Below are 16,841 nucleotides of genomic sequence, written 5' to 3'. Positions count from 1 at the left end.
CTTTGTAAGTCTAGGGAAACCAATAAGCAATCCTGCCTTTGGCCTAACTCCCTGCGGAAGAGGAAAGCGAGTGAGACCATACGTGGTGGAGTGGAGGACTCTTCAAGCTTGCATGAGTCACGGATGTTCTGATGTCTATCTGCCTCCGTAGGACCAGCCCACACAGTTCGCATTTACCTTTCTGGCAGCGAGGCGGGCTGCTTCACTGGACAATGGGTGCTCCAGTACGCGAAGGTTAAAAACCTGAAGCACCGGTTCATGACGAAGCCCCCTTTTCCAGCTGAGCAAGCTGAGGGAGTCCCTTAGGAGATTTTCCAGGCGCTGCCGCAACCCAAGGAATTTTAGGGATGTCTGTGGGGGAGACGCGCGGGGGGGGGGGGATAACGCGGTCCCCAACCTGAGGGTGCCAGAGCGAGCAGCGAGGGGTCTGGGCGCCACGGGCAGGGGGTGCTTCGCGGGAGGCGCGGGAGGCGCGGGAAGCTCCTACGCTAACTCTGGAAGCCCGGCCCGGGAGACGCCAGGCGATGGGGGGATGACCTCAGCGGTCTCTGCCACGTTCCAGCCAATCAGTCCCGCATCTTGGCATCCGAATCCAGGACCCCCGAAGCCGGAGGCGACGCGAGCCAATGAGGAGCGGACCGGGGAAGAAGGACAGACGGCCAGCCTATGGAGGCGGAGAGGCCCGGCTGCGCGTATCCAAGGAGCGCCGGGCTCCGGCTCGGGGGTGTGGCGCGGCGCCGGCGGGGGTGGGCGGGCGCGCCGGGCGGCAGGTGTCGGCGGCGTAGGCATTCGGCGGCGATGGAGCGGCCCCGGGGAGCTGCGGATGGCCTCTTGCGCTGGCCCCACGGCCTCGGCCTCCTTCTCCTCTTCCAGTTGCTGCCGCCGGAGACCCTCGGCCAGGACCGGCTGGACGCGCCGCCGCCGCCCGCTGCGCCGCTGTCGCGCTGGTCCGGCCCCGTCGGGGTGAGCTGGGGGCTGCGCGCGGCCGCGCCCGGGGGCCCGGTTCCCCGCGGCGGCCGTTGGCGCCGCAGCGCGCTCGAGGAGGACCAGGACTGCGGCCGGGTACCGGACTTCGTCGCCAAGCTGGCCAACAACACGCACCAGGTGAGCGGGCGCCGGGCCCGGGCGCCGCCCGGACTGCGAGGTGCCACCCCCCGGCCCCCTCCCCCGGCGGCCGCCTGCCCCGCCCGCGCGGCCCGTCCCTCCTCTAGCGTCCGCGCGACTCGCGGCTCCGCTGGGGAGACCGGAGCCGCTCGCCTGCCCCGCGCCGCCCGCGCCCCCCGGGCCGCGGCCCCGAAACTGCGGCGGGCGGGCGGAGTCCGGCCCGGGAGCGGCCCCCGGGACGCGGCGGACCCGCGCGGCTGTGTTTCGTCACAGGGGAGGCAGCCTTAGACTGTCACGGCATTCTTTTTTTTTCTTTTCTTTTTTTTTTTTTTTTTTAAGTTGCCAAAATTTCTAGAGCGCCCTTGTTTTGTGTCTGTGTAAATAATCAGGACCAAGTAACGCTATAACCCACCAGGAGGCTGGAGGACTAATCACCTCTTTAAGTGCTGGAGAAGTTGGGCTGCGCAGAAGCAGAGGTGTGTCCTCGCCGGGTCAGGACTTTCAGGGTGGGTAGGCGGGTGTTCAGAAATCCCACAGCAGTTCTTAGGTTACTGTGTGTATTTTAGTATGTGAAGGGACAAGCTTGGAGATGGGCTGACAATGTATCTGTGATCTCTCTTCCGCCTTCAATTTGACCTTCTAGCCTGGCATCGGAGTCGACCAGGTTGTCTTCATCCTGTTGTAACAAGATTTCCAGCAGGACGCACATTGCCGGCATTCTCCTTCGTGCTCAGTCCTAGTCAGAAACTTTAAAAATTGCGATAGTTCTCTCCCTAGGGACAAGCCCCTCAACCTTTGCACTCTACTGGCCTGACAAAGCCCATTGTTAAGAAGGTCCAGGCTCCTTGCTGCAGTGCAATGTGGACACCTTTCCTCTAGTCTCCCTGGGAGCTAATGGTTTAATTGTTGCTACCCATATTTGCCCAGGGTAGCCTTCATGTGATACATTCGCCATTACATTTCACATTCCCTGTCAGCCAAATCTCAGTCTCCCTTGAACTATCTTTCTCCCTTTTGCCTGGACTCTACTTGATACTTGTGCTGAATTCTCAGATGTGGGGTCCCCGGAGGCAGTTGCTGTCAGGGCACAGGCAGTCAGGGAGAGCCCCACTGAAGGCCACACTGGTGGCAGCTATGTAACTTGTGCTGACCGGTGGAACCAAGTTGGATACAACCAAGTTGGATGCGGACAGGGTGGAGTGAGTACTGGGAAGACTTCCTGTTTGCCAGGAAAAAATAATGGTGTAGAGGGCTGTCTCACAGTGGGGAGTTGAGGAAGGCTTTACAGCACTGATGCTGAACTTAAAACAGGACCCCTTCCTTCCTGGAGTCAGCTGGACGTAGCATTCTTACCCCATATTTTTGATTCTTCTCTTGCTGGTTGACCTACCTCAGGACCTGCTGCTACTCCTGGATGTATTCCCTGACTAGTCTGACTTGATACATCTTTTGTAAACTGTTGATTTCTAAAGCTAGAGGTTAAAAAAAATGGCTCAGGGATTCCTTAGGCCACATGTACTCAAAAGCAGATCTGAAACCTTGTTCTTCAGAAAGAAGCTTCCCTCTATTTCTCTCATTTTATTTAGTTACTGATTTTTTTTTTTTTTGCTTTTTTTCTCCGTCTTCTTTCAGTGACCTAATTTTAAATAGCTCTTTTTGCACTTGTTAATTGCCAGTAGTCTCTTCTTCAGAGATCCCATCCTGTTTATAACATGTGAATGTGGTGAAAGTGAAGCCATTGTTAATAATCTTCACCTTAGAAATGGTTGAGTAAAGCAGTTCTTAGAGGTCCTTAACCCAGAATTGTTATGTGGTAGTCTGTTCTGCTTTTCAGTTTTTTATTTTTAGAAATCCTGATAAGTCATCCTGAACGGTATTGAGAGATCTAGTATTTAGCGACCCTTTATAAACAGTGTGAAATAAAAGGATCAGCATGGCCAAACAACTTTTTATTAGGGCTATTGTATACTTTTGTATACAATACTTTTTTTGTATCCTTTTGTACAGCTGGGAAAGTGCCACTAAGAGGAGTTTTTCACAAGATGACAGGAGTCAATTCCCAAAGAAAATCGAAAGTTTTTGGTTCTCATTTGTTAAAACTTGCAGTTCATGTTAAGCCACATTGATTCATATAGTCAGTGCACGAAAACGCCGTCCAAATGTCCAAGATGTGCTGGATGCTGGGTGCCAAGATACAAAGGAAAGAGTTCAGACTGGACAATGAAAAGTCTCAGAAGGTTTTAGCAGATCTCCTGGACCATTGGCTTGTTTGGCTTGTGAGAATTTATTGGCGTTTCTTCTTTAAAAAGCAAGGTAAAACTAAAGCATGATAGTGCTTTTATATTCTGGTATTAGGAGATAATGTGCCCTAATGACTTATACCTTGGGCTTCTTCCCTCATGAAATCCAGCAAGTGTGTCTGTGTATTTATAAATGCCCTTTTCTCAGACTCAAAAAATAACCTTTTTATCTTTAACCCAAAATTGTTTTCATGCCACACTTTTAACTGACTCTTTTAAGCACTTGGAGTATCCGTGACACGTATAACCTTTGCACATGAGACAAATTGAGCAAGCACAGAAGATTTTATTAATGTTGGTTGCTAAGTTGGATTGCTTCAAAACATTCCTCCTGTAAGTACCCCTTCGAGGTTCAGCATGAAAACTGTCTTAAAGAAACAGATGAAATGCTTTGGCCAGAGTTACAGTGGTTGCTGACATAATTTCCTTACTTCCCATTCCTGTGTTCAGACCATTTGATAATTTCCTTAAAACTTTCAAAACTTATGATTAAAAGCCAGAAACTGTTGCTCACTCTCTGTCCTCCCTCTGCTCCTGTCATTAACTACTTCTTTAACAGAACTTCCCAACTGCACCCCAACATCAAAGCATCTGGTTTCTTAAATAAACAGGCCCTGGAGAGAGACAGCGTTGTATGGCATGTGGGCTCTGAGAAGAATGTGTGTGTTTGTTTGCTGGTGCTGGCAGGGCTGAGTCCAGGCTGACAGGACTGAATGTGCCTGTTGGAGGTTCAGGGAGCTCCCGCTCCTAGCCTGTTGTGGATCTTTGTCACACCCGGAAATCGGAAGGTCAGTCAGTACCTTTATCTGCCCCAGAACTTTCTAACTGCCTCATTTATTGCAACAGGCAGTCTCTCTCCATACTACCTTCCCCAGCACTCCCACCCTGACCCTGGAGTTAGTCTTCTCTTGAGCCCTGTTCCACCCGTTTGTTTTACAAAGAGGTAGAAGCATAGGAATTCCATAGGATTTCCTTCTTGATCCCGGTTGAGCAGAATGAGCAAAATCCCCACGAGGACCCTATTCCCATGCAGTATACTTATATCAGACCTTTAACCCTGATGGCTGTAAAGTGACTTCTGCAGTCGGGAATTCAGTTGCACGTATCAGCAGATTTGATGATGTGTATTTGTCTGGGGAAAGGTTAGTCTTCATCTGTAGTTTGGTTGGGGTGAGTGTAGAGAGCTATCCAGGCAGGACAAATGGCTCAGGGGGACTGCAGTGTAACAATTAGGTAAGGTCTCTGCTGACTCAAATATTTGGCTTTGTGCATAGTGATTTTTCATTAGAAATCTGAGTCTCCTGTTTGTGGAAATGATTGGAAGAAGGCTTATGTTCTGGTCAATTTCTAATGGTTATTTTCTTTCTGTAATGATAAAAATATTAGGCTTTCCATCCTGCTGTTTTGATCTGATTTTTCATGTCCAGTTCACAAGGCTCTTAGCAGCTTCTTCTGCACTCTGCCGATTTCTAATCCGCTCTTGCCAACAAGCATTGGATTCTCAGTGGGTGACTGCAGAGACTGTGCTCCCCAACTTTGTCCTAGTTGGCCTGTTATCCTTGTGTGATCCTCACAGGAAGGACAGAGCTTAACACTGAGTGGTAATGGTTGGAGCAGGAGTGAGGTCTGCTCCTCTCCCTCCCTTTCTGTGCACCCCTACCCCTTAGGTTCTTTTTTTTTTTCCTTTTAAGATTTATTTATTTTGGAAAGATAACATGAGGAGGAGGAGCAGAGGGAGAGGGGGAGAAAGTCCCAAACAGACTCCACGCTGAGTGTGGAGCCTGACTTGGAGCTTGATCCCACAACCCAGAGATATGACCTGATCTAAAACCAAGAATTGGGCGCCCAACTGACTTTGCCACCCAGGCACCCTTCAAGTTCTGCCCTTACAGAAGTGAGCTGTGTTTTGAGACTGGAGAAATGATGCTTGGATGTTTTATATGATTAGAAGCTAATTTTATGGCAGGCAAAACTATCAAATTTGACATGTAATTAAAAATACAGCTTTTCTTGCAAAAGGCACTGTGACAGTTGCTCTAAAAATATTATGAAATAGATATTGCATTTGTAAATTTCAAAAATTTTTTCAATTACCTTCCTATTTCTTTGTAACTAGTGTTTCTTTGGCATTTTTTATTCTTTTTAAAAATTTGGCAAAAATTTGTTCTTACCATTGTCTAGTTGCCTCACTGATTTGTGTGTAGGTGGGTTTGAGGAGTAATGGGGCTTGAGGAACATGCTAGCCAATTTCAGGCTGTTCTAGACAGGTTTTTTGTTGTTCTAATAGTGACTGTAGTCAAAGTTGGGTTAGTCATATGTGGCTTTGAGTTAGCTGGGTTGAATGAATCTTCATGACAGACCCTTCATACCTACAGACGTCGTTAAGTGCCAGAAATGTGGAGGTTTTTTCTGTTTGTTTTTGTTGTTGTTGTTGTTTTGTTTTGTTTTAAAATATTGAGGCTATTTTCCCCACTCCACCCTGAATCCTAGTCTCAGGAAACCACAGCAAAAACAGAATCTTCCATTCAGAGCCTGTGGTGTTTTGCTGAGAAAGTTTTCTGTGAATGCAGTTTATTTTCTGTTTTACATTTCAGTATCGAGCTCTCAATTCCTCAGATACAACAGGAGAAATTTTAGATTAGCTTTAAAATGTCTAAAAAAATTCTGATTCATATGGAAGAGGGGGAGGCCAGGGGTTGTGATCACAAATGTTTATTGATTGATTCCAAATTTAGAAGCAAATTGGGGCTGTTCTGCTTCCTAGTTGAACTTGAACATAGCAGGGATTTCACATCTGGGGGTAATTTGTTACCACCTCCAGAGTTTGCTTCACTGAAATATGAGTGTTCTTTAAGATAGCAGGAGTATTTTTTTTTTCCATAAAATTATGAAAGACATTTGACTTGTTTACTTTTTGGGTAGTACTTTGTCATCCTTTGTTGCCTGAAAAATCTAATGCAAAGCAAAGCTACTAGCTTGGATAGTCTAAAAGCAAACCCAGAAAACAAATAACAATTAATTTGTTTTTTTCCTTTCCTACAGTACTTGGCCAAAACTAGGATTTTTTTTTTTTTCTCTTGTCCTGGCTGCTTGTGTTTTTAAAAATAGATGGTCAGCTTACCATTAATATACTCAGCCCTGTGCTAGTTAGAAACATATGAGTGATTAATTGGCTTGATTTTTTTTTTTTTCCATCAGAAGAGAATGTATGAGGGGTTTTTTGTTTGTTTTTTTCCCTCTTGGGCTTGAATACTATCTCTTATATTTGCTTTTGTTAAGAGTTTTGTTCTTTTCTTCCTGTATGTTCTAAGAAGCGAAGTACTGATATTGTACTTAAGCCAGTTTGCAAGTCTGGTTCAATAGCAAGATCATCACCCTGAAGGGCTAGGAGAATAACTGGGAAGGAAAATTTTGATCAACTTTATACTTCCCAGACAAGATAGTTCGAAACAGACGTCTATCTGGTACCTACCCTTTGTCAAAGGGATTCAGATGTATGCACAATTCAAAAGAGAGCTCTCAATTTCCAGATTTGAGTCCTGGCTCTGCTGTTTTATAGCTGTGTGATCATGGACAGTCACTTCACTCCTCTGGCCTTTATTATAGTTTTTTAAACTAGAGAAGCAGCTTTAGGATCATTTGGAAGGGGAAATAAAAAGTTTTATCAAAATGTTTTGTTAAATATATTGTGTCAATGTCATTCATTTAAGCACCTAGTAAGCTACATATAGTGGAGTCCAGGCCTTTGGACATCCAAAGCAAATGTTAAAGACCCACATTGGTGCTGCTTTCAGGATTAAGTGTTCAAAGGTGTCTTGATGAAAGTTTGGAAGAATTTTTAAAGAAGGCATGCCCACCACAGTGCAGTGGTTTGGGAAGGCCTCCTGGATGAAGAGAGAATCAAGGTATGCAGGTAATTCTTAAGAGATCTGTAAAGGCATGATGGTAGGGAAATCCAGGACATGCTCAGGGAATGGTCAAGGGAAAGTTTTCTGTGGGGTAGAAGTAGCTGATGAGGAGTATGTCTAAGGTTTCCAGAAAAACACGTAAGAGAAGTCAAAAAAGGTAGGTCTTAGGTGGGAGAAGGAAGAGGAGACAGAGGGGAGGGCTGGGCAGGGAGCTGTGCTTTGGGACTTCATGGGTAATGTCTTTTAATGGGTAGTGTTAGACTTGAGGCTGGAGATGGAGAAACCAGAGGTGGAAATGGGGATCCAAGAAGAGTTGACCATTTAGAGGTTGACCATTGCTGTGGTATTGAAGAATACATCCGACAGGAGAGCAGAATAGAGAGCAGGGCAGACCACCTTTTATACTTAAAGGTGCTAAAGGTTCTAAGGAACACTCTTAGACTCCTGGACCTTATTGGAGGAGAATGTGAGCCAAGGCATGAGACTCCCAGGAGCTATAAGATGGTGAAGCCAATGAACAGATTTCTCTTTCCTTAATATTTTTGAACAGGATGAGGTTGAATTCTTGCTGATAATGTGCTTAACAGTTTGAATCATAGATTGTTAGGCTCATTAGCTGGTCAGATCTCTTACTTTTACTGATGAGTCTAAATGACTTTGTATGTGGGCCAAGAACTGAGAGTAGAACACAGATGTCCCAATGTGGTGCAGTGTTTCGAAGTGTTTCATAGAGATGTGTGTGTGTGTGTTTTAAGATTTTTATTTATTTGAGAAAGAGAGAGAGAGGATAAGAGCACAAGTAGAGGGGAGCAGCAGAGGGAGAGGGAGAAAGAAACTCTCTGCTGAGCAGAGATCCCGGGGTAGGGCTGGATCCAAGGACTCCAGGATCATGACCTGAGCCGAAGGCAGATGCTTAACTGACTGAGCCACCCAGGCACCCCTCATAGAGATATTTTAAGTCAATGCATTTGCTTTAGGGATAAGGCAAGGTTATAGACCCCCACTCTAAGTCCTACAGTTGTGAATTCTCTGCTCTTTTCCATCACTGAACCCTCAGCAGAGCTCAGTTAGCCTTTTTTAGCCTCAGTTTCCCATATAAAAAGCATTATCAGAGGCTTTGAAGAGAAAATGTTCTGAAAACCTTGGAGTACCATATGTGTGATTTATGTCATTTCTTAACAAGCCTGTTGATCTGGCTACTGACTCCACAGGGCCCAGTTGTCAGCCAAATGATCCTGATAAATACCAACTCCAGAGCAACACATGCAGAAAAGGAGATACGGGAGATGAAGTGGTTTTATCACTTGGCAGGGTTGGGTGACAGGCTTGGGTGGGGGTGGCAAGAAGGAGGGTGAGTCAAGATTGGCAGAAATGTGAGAAGCGTATGTGTTCTTTTTTTAACCTTCATGATTACATCAAAATTTTAACTTGTTAATATGATTGGCAGTTCTTTGAGGCAGTGGTTAGGAGGGAACATGATCTCAGGTCAGACCTGGCTAAATTCAAACTTCAGTGGTGACCATGGACAGATTAATTTCAATGTGTCTTGGTCTTTTCATCTATAAAATGGAGGTCCTAAGTTCTATGTCTTAGGGTCATTGTGAAGATTAAATGAGATGTGGGATTTAGTGTGTGTTCATTCTTTAGTAAATCTTACAATGATTATTTCCACAAAGCTTCTGATGCGTTACTGGTTAGACGCCCAAATATTTGTATATACACTTGAAATTGTTTTTTATAGCTGTAATATTCCTAGGGAATCATCATGAGCAGTGATAGAAGTCTGGATTAAGAAATGTGTACTACTTATGTCCTTGGACTTGGGATTTTAAGAACAAGGATATAAGGTGAGAGGGAGATTATCTAACCCAGGTATCTTTCCTGAAGCTATGGGAGTTGATGGAGAAATAATAATCCCACCATCATCAGATCCCCCGTCATTTGGTTCTGGTAGTTTCAAGTAGATAAAGTTTACTTATGGTTTTAAAGAATTTATAATCATAAAAAATAAGACTACTTACTATTTAATCACTACTTCTGAAGCTTCAGTAAGCTTTAGTTTATCAGAGTCAGTGCCTGTGGTTTTAAGTTGACAGCTCTGCACCCGCACCTTGCCGGCTTCACCCTCATTTGTTAACGGAGCCGCCACTGTGAGCCCTGCACCGCGCCGGTGTCTGGGAGGTTTGAAGAAATAGTAACAAGATGTGATGGCTGCTTCTGAGGAACTTTTCTTGGAAGCACGGCAGACCAGGATGCTAGTGCAGTTATTTTTCCTTATGTGCATGTCTCTTTAGGCTAACATTTCACCACTTCCCGCCCCATGCCTACCCTCTGTTCCAGTTAGTGTGACCTTTCCACCAGGCCCTGAGCTCGTCATGTGCTCTGTGCTTCTCCATCCTTGTTCATATGGCTTTCCTCCTGTCTGAATGCCGTTCTAGCTTCAGTGGCTTTCTTCTTTTCTCTCCTACAACACTCAACGATGCTGTGTAAGCTAGCATTTAACTATAGTATTCTGTCTCATGTTTACTTTCATTTCTTCAGTTTTCTACAGTTGCTGATTATACAATGCTAGATATTGGCCATTGTATTGGATCCTAAGCTGATGGTAGAACAGAGCAGACAAGACCCCTGTTTTTATGAGCCAGTGGAAAACATGAACGTTAAACAAGTATGTAATTATAAATATGATTAATACCCAGAAGAACAAAAGTAACAACCGGGGAGTAATTGGCAGATGTCCTTTTAATCTGGGGGCATTAGGAAGGACTCACTGAGAAATTATTTAAACTGAGATTTGAAGATGAATAGAATTTATTCAGTAGGAGTATCACAGAACCACGTGTTCAAAGGCTTGGGGCTGGAGGGAGCTTGGTGTGCCCAAGGACCTGGAAGCAAGTGGGTGTGGTGGCAGCAGAGGCAGTGGGCGCTTCTTACCCACTCACAGTGGCTTAGTGGCTGGCATTGGGGACCTATCCCTTATCACTTTTTCTTTGAAGTGGGACTAAGATGTAAAAAGTAAATGCTGCTTTGGAATTTAGCTCATTTATTGGTCATAATGAGAATTGAGTTATCCCAAGAAAGTGAATTTTTCAAAAACTAAGCCCACCCTTTTAAGTGCCAAAGGTTTTTTGTTTTTGCTTAATGAGAATCTTTCTAAAATATTTCTCTACCTTCTTAGTCAATACTGTGACCCCACATCATTTTAGAAGAGATTAAACTATGCTCTGCCACCACTCCTATTATTTTAATCGGTGTGGCATTCATGCCCTCAAGGGCTGTTGAGGTATGTGGGGCTGTTTTCTCCCCTTTCTTCAAACAGCCCATTGTCTGCTTGTTGAACCTTACTTTTTGGTTCTGCTGAAATGATAGTCCCTTTGCAATATCCTCTTCTTTTTGCTGCTGACCCTGTCTTGAGACGCACTATCCCCTAAATTTTAGCTGCTGCTTCTGTAAACTAGGAAAATGGATTACTAATTGTAGACAATTCTGACAAGTTTGGCAAGTTGATACAGAGTGATGGTCTGCAAGTTTATCTCCAAGGTCAGATGCAGAGATTTCTACCACGTGAATACTGCCATCAGAGGTCTCACATGCTTCCTTCCAGTGAGTGTTCGGTGAGTGTTCATTGGGGTTTCTATCTAAGGCAGGGTACTGGGCCCTCCCCCTTTCAGCACGTAGGGATTGCAGAGCCCAGCAGGCAGCCGAGTTGGTTTTTGTTTGTTTGTTTGTTTAAACAAAGAGCTGTGGAAAAGCAAACGGAGTGGTTTAATTACTGATGAGTCATAGAATTTTAAAGCTAATAAGGACTAGAGTTGTTGGCATTCCAGCCCCCCTCACCTTGGTGGTGAAGTTAGGTTGCACTGCTGAAGTTCACACAGCTTTTCCGCAGAGCTGGAAAGAAAATTTAGATTGACTGTTAGCCCAGTGCTCTTCTCTTTACCGTCCTGCCTTACAGAAAACTCTGAATAATTGAGTAGGTATGAAAACTTGTGTAATGTTTTGTGTTTAGCGTTTTCATTTCTAAGAATAGTCTCCCTGAGAACTGGAACATTTGTGATCTTATTTTTAGCTCTTGTTTTATGATCCCAGCAGTGCCTTATTTAACAGAACTGAATTCTGTGAAGATTTTCTTCCTGCCTGCAGGAGCGTCACCCAGGCTATGTCCCAGACCTATTCCGCTGTGTCCTGGCTGTCCCTGTGTTCCCTAGCTGGGGTTTAGAAACCTGAATCTTAAATTCCCAGCTTCTATGGGCCCACCAGGGCCTCACCTTTGTATGTTATTTCATTTGATTCTTACTATTCCAGTGAGCGAAGGAGCATAATTCAGTTTTATTTCTGAGGAAGTGGATTCCCAAGAGAGAAAATAATTTGAGCCTGTTTTTCCAACCAGCGAGTTACTGGACTGGGCTTTCACACCTGCTTTTGTAGTTGTATTTTTCACTGTGACAGGCTGTCATCTATAGATTAAAGGTCTAGCATGGTTAGCCTTCATTTTTAGACTTCTGTAGGAAGTGTGTTTTGGGTATAAATGCTCCATGAGCACAGAACTCGGACTCCCACTGCTGTTTCCCCAGGGCTCCAAATAGGGCGTGGTGCATGGTAGACACACAGAGGTACTTGTCCAAAGAAGGAATGTGTGTGAAGGATGCCGTCATGGGATTCATTCCCTTGTTTACCTGCCAGAGAAGTGGTTCCTGATGGCAGAATGGTCAGGTCATCTGTGAATGGCTTTTCACCTGGGGCCAACCCTGTAAACCTGACCCACATTTGGTTCTTTCAGTAGTTTACTTTCGATCAGATGTGTAACTAAGACAGGCAGAAGTTTCTCATTACCAGGTTTTCTTTCCAAGCTACAGTGAGTCTCACAACCAACTGTAAGTTCTCTGAGCTATAGAAACAGTAATTTAATTAGGCTCCTGGTTTAATTAGATGTGAAGACAAAGTTATTCCCACGAAGCATGTTGTGTTTTGTGGCCTTTCTCTTTTTCCAGATGGAGCTAGCAATTGGCCATGGGTCCCCAGAAATGGACATTAGTGTTCATTCATGGTCTCTTAAATGTGTGGACCTCAGACTTTAAAATGGTAGGCAGTAAATGCATGGATAAATCTTACCATCAGCTGTCAAGGTGGATGTATTTCAGAGAAGGTAGTACAAGCTGTCCCCTACTCTTAAACATAATGAGTCCCTGAAAACCAATTTGGTTATAAATGCCAGCCAAAGATTTCCTGCTGCCCAGAGCTTCCCTACTGGGGGCAGCAAATGGCTGTCAGTGCCATCTGGGATATTAGAAATCACTGTTCAACAGGTGATGTACGGAAGACTGTGAGTGTATTGGTGAATATTGACGTTGGGATGTGGTATTTGGAGGTCTGCCTTAAATCGAGACCACCGACATTAGTGTGGCTTCGAGGCATGGGCTTTCTAACCCGTCCTGTAACCTTCTGTTGCATCCTGTTAGCCAGTATAATAGAAGTATAATAGAAGAAACTGACATCATCTGTGTATACTTTAATACCATCCTTTTATATATCCTTTTTTCAAAATAAAAATAACTTCTATAGTTTTATTTTTAAACATGATTCCTGCTAGTGGAGGTGGGGTGGGGAGTAATTCAGGCAGTCCAGAAAAACTATAAAGAAGGAAAAGTATCCCCATGAATTCTACCATTTAGAGGCAGTTGCTGTTGATTTTCTGAAGGACCTCCCTCCAGGTAACTTTTAACCATAAGGACCCACACAGGATTTTACACACTATTCTGTGACTTGCTTTTTAGGAAGCATGTTGGGAATGTCCTCCAGTGTCAGATGCTGGAACATCTCCAGCAGCACCCAGTCTGCTTTGTTGCCTGTTATAGCATATGTAACAAAGCTTTAATCCTTCACCTAGAATATACAGAGAGAGTGATATCTTACGGTGTTGTTACATGGATGAAATGAGGATGTGTTAAGCTGCTTTCACGCAGTAGATGGCCTAAAGGATGTGCTCAGTAGCTGCTAGCCTCATCCAGGTACGAACATCCTTTGTCAAGATGTGTAATTATCCCACTGTGATAAATTCCTAAGGGTGGGATTGCTGGGTCATATGGTGTGGACATTTTCAGTTCTGATTCACATCACTGTTGAGACGCTCCCACCCACAGTGCACACAGGTGCCCGGGCTCTGTGTCCTTACTGGATACGTGCTGTCAGGCTTTTCTGGAAGTTGGAAATGTCATTACATTATTTGTCTGTGATTTCCTTGGGATTACTAGTGAAATTGAATAGCCTTTCCCATGTTATTAGTCATTTCCTTATCCTTTGTGAATTGCTTATTTGTGTCTTTTGCCTATTTGGAGGTCTTTGTCCTTTTCTTATTGACTTGACAACTCTTTTTTATAGTGACCCTTTGTCTTGTTGCAAATAATTTTTTTCATTTTTTTCAACTCGTGTTTTGCCATTAAATTTTTTGGTGTTTTGCCATTAAATTTTTTTTTTATGCAGTCCAAGTAATTCCTGTAGTATGTTATGGGTTCCAGTTTTTGCATCATTTTTTGAGATGGTCTTCTCATTTTAAGATTATAAAAATAGTCACTCATACTTCTAGGATTTTCAAGATTTGACTTTCTGTATTTAAATCTTTGCTCTGTATGGAATTTATTTGTGAGTGGGGATAAGAAAGGTTTTAGGGATCCAGCTTATTTTTTCCATATAGCTAGTTTTTCTAACACTTCAATCCCTAACTTGAAATGCTAACTTGATCATACACTCTAAAAGAAGCCTTACCCAGGCTTGGACTTTGTTTTGTTCCATTGATCTGTCTTGTCTATTCTTGTGCCAGTAACTGTGCTAGGAGATTAATAAATCTCTCTCTAGAAGTGACAAGTTTCATGCTCATCTGCTCCTGATTGAATCAAGCTGACATTTTTACATAGCTAGTCTTAAACTGCTTGGTTTCTGAACTTCCTACCATAGAGTATGATTAAGTAATCAGAATTACTGTATCTACTCCGTGGGCCTTCTGGGTACTGGCTTTTGGATTGATCTTCACATAAATAGCATATTTACATGGTTTCCCTTGATTTTGGCCTGCTTCTGCATTGTACATTTGGTTGACTGCTTAGCAATATGAAGTGGCCAGATCATATTCTCTTTGTGCTAAATAATCTACCTCTTAGGCATAATACATTGGAGCAACACTGCTATTGTTTTCCAGAAATAAAATGTGCTTCAGCTCTCCCCACCTTCTCCATTTCCACTGTCATCTCTACAGCTAGCACAGAACATCACTTTTGCAACACTGCTTGCGGTAGGCATCCCCTATACCTTCCGTTGCCTGGACTCCTCAACTCCTACATAGCTATGTGTTTTTATATGTTCAGTATTTTAGTATTGTAGGCTATTCATTGGTAATATCGTGCTGAAGGTCTGGGGTTTTCTCCTTTTAAAAGGGATTATTCTGCCTTTCAGTTCTTTCTAGCCACATAGCCTTGTCCTCTGCTCATATTTCTTTTATTCATCTTACTTTACCTTGATTAGAACAATTGAACCATAACTTACTGGTTGATTATGTTCAGCTGTATATACCATTGGAAACCATGCCTATTTGCATAAGTGATCCTGTGGCCTCATCTCTGTTTTCTGTGGGCATTCAAGCAGAAGTACTTTTCTTCTCGAACACATTTCCTTTACTGTATTTTTATTTTTCTTCTATTCCTACCATGGCTTGTCTATCCTAATCTTAAAATTTTTAGTCATTTGAACAAGTGCTTAATAGTGTCTACTGTATACTCAGCACTTGACTGGTGGGTGACATTAATATGTTATTTGTGTTCTCCTTTGACATTTTTCAGAAGGGTTGCATGTATCTTCATGTTTGTTTTACCTGCACAACAACCTCCTCCCATCAACCTTGCTGTTGCTTGTGGCTATTCCCACCTCTGGAAACCCTGCTTAAATCTCAGTATGCAGACCCCTGTTTCTTCGAACTCAGATGTGTGCATTTCTCTTCTGTATGGTCTGCCCCCCCCGCCAGTGTCTCCAAACAATATGATGCATGCAAGACACCTTTACCAGTTTGGGCCTTATGGAGTTGACGGTAATTGTAGTGGGAAGGAGAGGAGTGAGGTCACTGGTATGTGTATGAGCACCCTGGAACACGTCTTAGTGTTAACAGTGTTCCAGCTGGCAGAAAGGGCCATTATTTACTGAAATGGTGGTAACCACGCTGGAAGGAGGATTACACACAGATTGATAACGCTGATAGCAGGGGGTTGCGAATAGACTTGTACGGAGATATTCGCGGCGCTCTGAATACATATAAAACCTTGTGCTAGGCCTGATGGGTGACACCACATCACAGTGTCTGCCGTCGAAGAACACCCAGTGTAATCTGAGAGGTAGCCAGGTGTGTAAATAGTTATAGTATCAGCAACATCCATACATGTTGTGAGAGTAATACCTAGGAGGAGATCACGTGAGCTGTGATCATGAGGAACTGGAATGGTTGGTTTTACACGGAAAGTCGGGATTTCAGTTGCCTTCCAGATCTTTTGCACTGGTGTAGTCCCTCCCTTGAGGCTGTCAGAAAGGAACATCCACCATGTAATAGTGAGGGGCAACGAACAAGTTCAGAAGAACCAGAGCCTTTCTTTTCTAAAGCATGCATTTAAAAACTATTTTCACTGGGTATAGAATTTTATCTTTACAGTTTTCCCCCAGTTCTTTAAAAATCCTGATCCACTCACTAGTTTACACTATGAATAAGGAGAAGTCTCCAATAATTCTTTGTTCTTCTGTATGTAATGTCATTTTTTTTCTTCTGGGTGCTTTTAAGATTTTTATCACTGGTTTTAAACATTTTGAATATGATGTGCTTTGGTGTAGTTTTCATTGTGCTCCTTAAGCTTGGGATTTGTGAGCTTCTTGGCTCTCTGGGTTTATACTTTTAATTAAATCTGGGAAACTTTGGGCTCATATTTCTTTCCTTTTTTTTTTTTTTTTTGTTTTCTCTTTCTGTTCCCACCCTACCCCCCAATTTTCCAGGAACTCCTATTAAGTATATATTAGGTGACTTGAAGCTCTATAGCTCAGTGATGCCCTGTTCATTTTTCCTGTCTTTTTTCACCGTGTCTCACTTGGATAGTTTCTATGGGTATAGCTTCGAGTCTATTAAAATGTCCCTTTCTGGGGCACCTGGGTGGCTCAGTGGGTTAAGCCTCTTCCTTCGGCTCAGGTCATGATCTCAGGGTCCTGGGATCGAGCCCCGCATGGGGCTCTCTGCTTGGCAGGGAGCCTGCTTCCCCCTTCTCTCTCTGCCTGGCTCTCTGTCTACTTGGGATCTCTCTCTCTCTCTCTCTGTGTCAAATAAATAAATAAAATATATATTTTTTAAATGTCCCTTTCTGCAGTGCCTCCTCTCCTGTTTATGCTGTCCCATGTAATTTTCATCCCAGGTTTTGTAATTCCCATCTCTAGAAGTCCAGTTTGAGTCTGTTTCATATCTTCTATGCCTTTATTTAGCATGCTCAGTCTACTCTCTAATTTCTTAAAC

The 16,841-nt window shown here is 43.8% G+C and overlaps 1 protein-coding gene across 3 annotated transcripts in view; it reads left to right on the top strand.

The window, feature by feature from the left end:
* Positions 1-730: 730 nt before the first annotated feature.
* Positions 731-16,841, top strand: part of SORT1 (sortilin 1) — a 69,177-nt gene continuing 53,066 nt past the window's right edge. For 2 of the 3 annotated variants that reach the window (XM_059137406.1, XM_059137405.1), the window contains exon 1: positions 731-1,104. In XM_059137406.1, the coding sequence (XP_058993389.1) occupies positions 799-1,104 (306 nt within the window). In that variant the 5' untranslated portion in view covers positions 731-798. Of the gene's footprint in view, positions 1,105-4,102; positions 4,193-16,841 lie in introns of those variants that run through there. The other variant, XM_059137407.1, reaches the window with a different exon arrangement.

This window comes from Mustela lutreola, chromosome 10 (genome assembly GCF_030435805.1).
Source record: "Mustela lutreola isolate mMusLut2 chromosome 10, mMusLut2.pri, whole genome shotgun sequence".
In the NCBI taxonomy this organism is placed as follows: Eukaryota; Metazoa; Chordata; class Mammalia; order Carnivora; family Mustelidae; genus Mustela; species Mustela lutreola.
The sequence above is the reverse complement of the archived record's forward strand: the minus strand, read 5'-3'. Positions and strand labels throughout refer to the sequence as shown.